This window comes from Orycteropus afer, unplaced genomic scaffold, assembly GCF_000298275.1.
Source record: "Orycteropus afer afer isolate SDZICR_OR568_19922 unplaced genomic scaffold, OryAfe1.0 scaffold00757, whole genome shotgun sequence".
In the NCBI taxonomy this organism is placed as follows: Eukaryota; Metazoa; Chordata; class Mammalia; order Tubulidentata; family Orycteropodidae; genus Orycteropus; species Orycteropus afer.
Window position 1 is genome coordinate 331,940 of NW_006922344.1, and position 3,772 is coordinate 335,711.

General features: G+C 37.0%; 1 protein-coding gene across 1 annotated transcript in view; it reads left to right on the top strand.

Annotated features, from left to right (window-relative positions):
* The window catches only part of PPP4R1 (protein phosphatase 4 regulatory subunit 1), a 73,071-nt gene that overhangs the window by 14,868 nt on the left and 54,431 nt on the right, over positions 1 to 3,772 (top strand). Inside the window, exon 4 of the mRNA XM_007957551.2 lies at positions 1,415 to 1,561. Within this exon, the coding sequence (XP_007955742.1) occupies positions 1,415 to 1,561 (147 nt within the window). The remainder of the gene's footprint in view (positions 1 to 1,414; positions 1,562 to 3,772) is intronic.

A 3,772-nucleotide genomic window follows, 5' to 3' on the forward strand; every position in this document is an offset into this window, starting at 1 on the left:
GTGACCAAACAGTGACCACAACCTTGCCCCTTGTCAGCTCTACTATACACCTGGGAATTCTGATCATTCACATAAACTTATAGGACCATTGTCTGCCAACTCTATATATGTTCTTGGATATCCTCCCCATTTCTTAGACATACCTAATCATTTAGCCTGTCCACCCATCTATCCACCCATATACCCATGTTTGCCTTTGCTGACAACGCAGTACTGTATGTGCAAAAGGGTTCGTATTTGTTGTCTGTACCTCCCTATGTCTTTCTCATGTTCAACGGTGTCATATTGGTCACTCACATTTGGTACATTGCCCTTCTCTTCACCCAAATCAATACTTATCTCTGTCTATCTAACAGCCTTCCCTCCACTCCCCTCTCACCCCTGGTAACCAACAAAGAAAAACTCCTTCTATAGATGAACCTTTCCTTAACTTTTACAATAACGGACTAATACAATATTTGTCCTTTTGTGTTTGACTTATTTCATTCAGCATAATGTAACAGTTCATTCTATCTAGCGACTCTCACCATTTAGAAGTTCTGTAACTACACAGTCTTTTGCCTCTTTTTGTTTGTAGTTGTCCTTACTTGCCAATTGATGTCTCTGGTACCCTGTTTAGAGTGTTGGAAGCTCATTGTACTTTGGATATGTCCATAGCTGTAGTTTCTGGGTTGTGTCATCTTATGTATTAACGGTTGGTTGTTGTTTGCTATTTTTGGTTCTCTGTTCAGAGGACTCCCTTTAGCATCTCTTGTAAGGTTGGTCTGGTTTTAACAAATTCCCTTAGTTTCTGCTTATCTGGAAATCTCCTAATTTCACCATCCTATTTGAGGGACAGTTTTACCGGGTATATAATTCTTGGATGAAAATTTTTCTCTTTCAGGGTTTTATATACACCATCCCATTGCCTTCTCACTTACATGGTTTCTGCTGAGAAGGAACTGCACTCTTACTTGGTAGTTTGTTATTGCATATGACATCTCTTAAAAGGATGCCTTTTGTGGTCAACCTAATCTGTTGTAATGTAATTTTACCAATTGTCTTTGCAGTAGTTGAAGAAAGTAGCCATAACTCTTTATTTGCAAGTTTTGCCAGTTATGAGAGCCCTGGTGGTGCAGTGGTCAGAGTGGCTGCAAGCCAAAAGGTTGGCAGTTCAAACCAGCCACTCCATGGGAGAAAGCTGTAGCAGTCTGCTTCCATAAAGATTTACAGCCTTGGAAACTCTGTGGGGCAGTTCTGCTCTGTCCTATAGGTAGCTATGAATCAAAATCAACTTGATAGAAGTGGATTTGGGGGGTGGTGGATAGAGCAGTTATGAATCCCTTTGAGGTGAGAAATCATCAAATTTATAAAAAATCAATTGGTAAGTTTTGTTATGTTGTGTATGTACTTATTTTATACTGTTTTTTCCTAGGTGAGAAAAACAAGTCAGGCAGCTTTGCTAGCTTTGTTGGAGCAGGAGCTAATTGAGCGATTTGATGTGGAGACCAAAGTTTGCCCAGTCCTCATAGAACTAACTGCTCCAGATAGCAATGATGATGTGAAGACAGAAGCTGTGGCTGTAAGTAGAAAGTGATTTTTTAATTTAGATCAGACATGACTATCGTGACTAATCATAGATGCTCATTAAATGTTAGGCCATATCATGTGTATAAGGTTTATCTTGTTAAACATGTTTTTTAAAGTAGCTACAAATCATTAAATGTGAAATGAAATGTAGGACTAGAAAGGGACATTAAAGGCTTATAAGGAGAAACATTTCTCTTCCATAGGCCCTGTATTGTGCTTAAGCTCCAGGGAAGCAATTGATTTTTTTTTTTTAAGATCAACTTTTTTTTGTTATAGAGGAAACAATTGATTTTTATATTCTGACTTGACTTCTGCAACCTTCCTAAACTCACTTAATTTTTCTAGTGGCTTCTTTGTAGAGGCCTTGGATTTTCTACATAGATAATCATGTCATCTGTGAATAGAGATGGTTTTCTTTCTTACCTATATGCCTTTTACTTCTTTTTCTTCTCATATTTGCCCTAGGTTAGGAGTAGATGTAATAGATAGATACATGATGACAGACCATCAGATTTCTTTCTGTATTTACTGCATAGAGCATTTAAATAATATAGGGCTGGTTTTCAAGTACAATCTTCACTTTGCACAATACTATGTTAACTATGAAGTGTGCATATTGAAACTGCCCTTGATTTTGACAGGGTTCTGATGTACTTGAGTTTTCAGTGAATAGTACTTTTCAAGGTGAGGTCTGCCTGTGTAGTTCTTTTTACTTTTTTTTAAAGACTTCAGTTACTTATTTTTATGTTGAGCAGATGATGAATTATTTGCCAAAGGACTACCAGGTCCTGAATATTTTCTCTCACTATTTCCATGCAAAAATGGGGTGCTCAGAAGTTTTGTGTTTGTAATCTAATTTTCTTAACAGATGCTAACCATCCTTAGTTGATTTTTTTCTTTTTAATATTTTTTTGTGTTTTAGGTGAAAGTGTGTACAACAAATTAGGTTCCCATTTAACAATTTTTATATAATTCATTCTGTGACATTGGTTACAATATTTGCGAAGTGTCAGTGTTCTCATTATTACCATTTTATTTGTTCTGTTTCCATTTGTCTAGCTTCCCCACCCCTCCTTGTCTTCTCATGTTTGGTTTTGGGTAAATGTTGACCGTTTACTCTCCTGTACTTGATTGTTTAAGGGAGCCCATTCTTAATGGGTCATATTGTTTATTTTATAAGCCACTTTCTTATTTGGCTGAGAGGTGACCTTTAGGAGTACCTTCAGTTCTCAGTTAAAAGGGTACCTTAGAGTGATAGTCTTGGGGATTCCTTGAGTCTCATTCAATCCAGTAAGGCTGGTCTTTTTGAGGAATCTTGAGTTTTGTTCTATATATTTCTCTATTCTCCCCAGGACCTTCTATTTTATCCCTGATCAGAATGTCAGTGGTAACCAGGTACCATCTAGTTGTTCTGGTCTCAGGCTAGAAGAGGCCATGCACAGTTCAAGTGGTCTATTAGTCCTGTACACTATTCTTTTTCGAGTCTTTAGTTTCCTTCATTCTCTTTTGCTCCCGATGGTAAGAGAACAAAAGTTGTATGCCATCGTGGTCTTTTCTTAGCAATATAGATAGGCTAAACTCAGATCCTTCTTATGGATAATCTTTCCCTTTGAACTATTCCTCCCCCCTTTTTCTTTTTTTTGCTTTTATAATTATCAGGGAAAATAGTTAATAGTTTGAAATTATAAGCAAAAATTTCTTTTAGGATTTTCTGTAGGTTTACTGTGCATTTAGTTTTTGTTCTTAGATTTTGTTGTAGCAGTCAGAATATGGGAGCTTTGGTAGCGTAGTGCCTAAGGCACTTGACTGCTAACCAGAGGCTGGCAGCTCAATCCCAACCAGCCATTCTTTGGAAGGAAAGTTAGGCAATCTACTTCCGTAGTGATACTGCCTCGGAAACCCAAGGAGGGGTCTCTATGAGTCGGGTCCAACTCCATGGCACATAACAACAACAAGAAGTCAGAGTCTATTTTTCTTTTTCCTGCTTGGATATGTGAGATAGAATTAATGAGCAACCATAATGTTTTCTGTGATGTATGCAGTATAATGATGCCGTATCATGGTTTATATTTCATTTATTTATTTATTTTTAATTGTGATTTGGGTGAAAGTTTACAGAACAAATTCACTTTCTTTTTTTTTTTTTTATTAGGATTTGGGTGAAGATTTACAGAGTAAATTCACTTTTCATACAGCAGTTCAC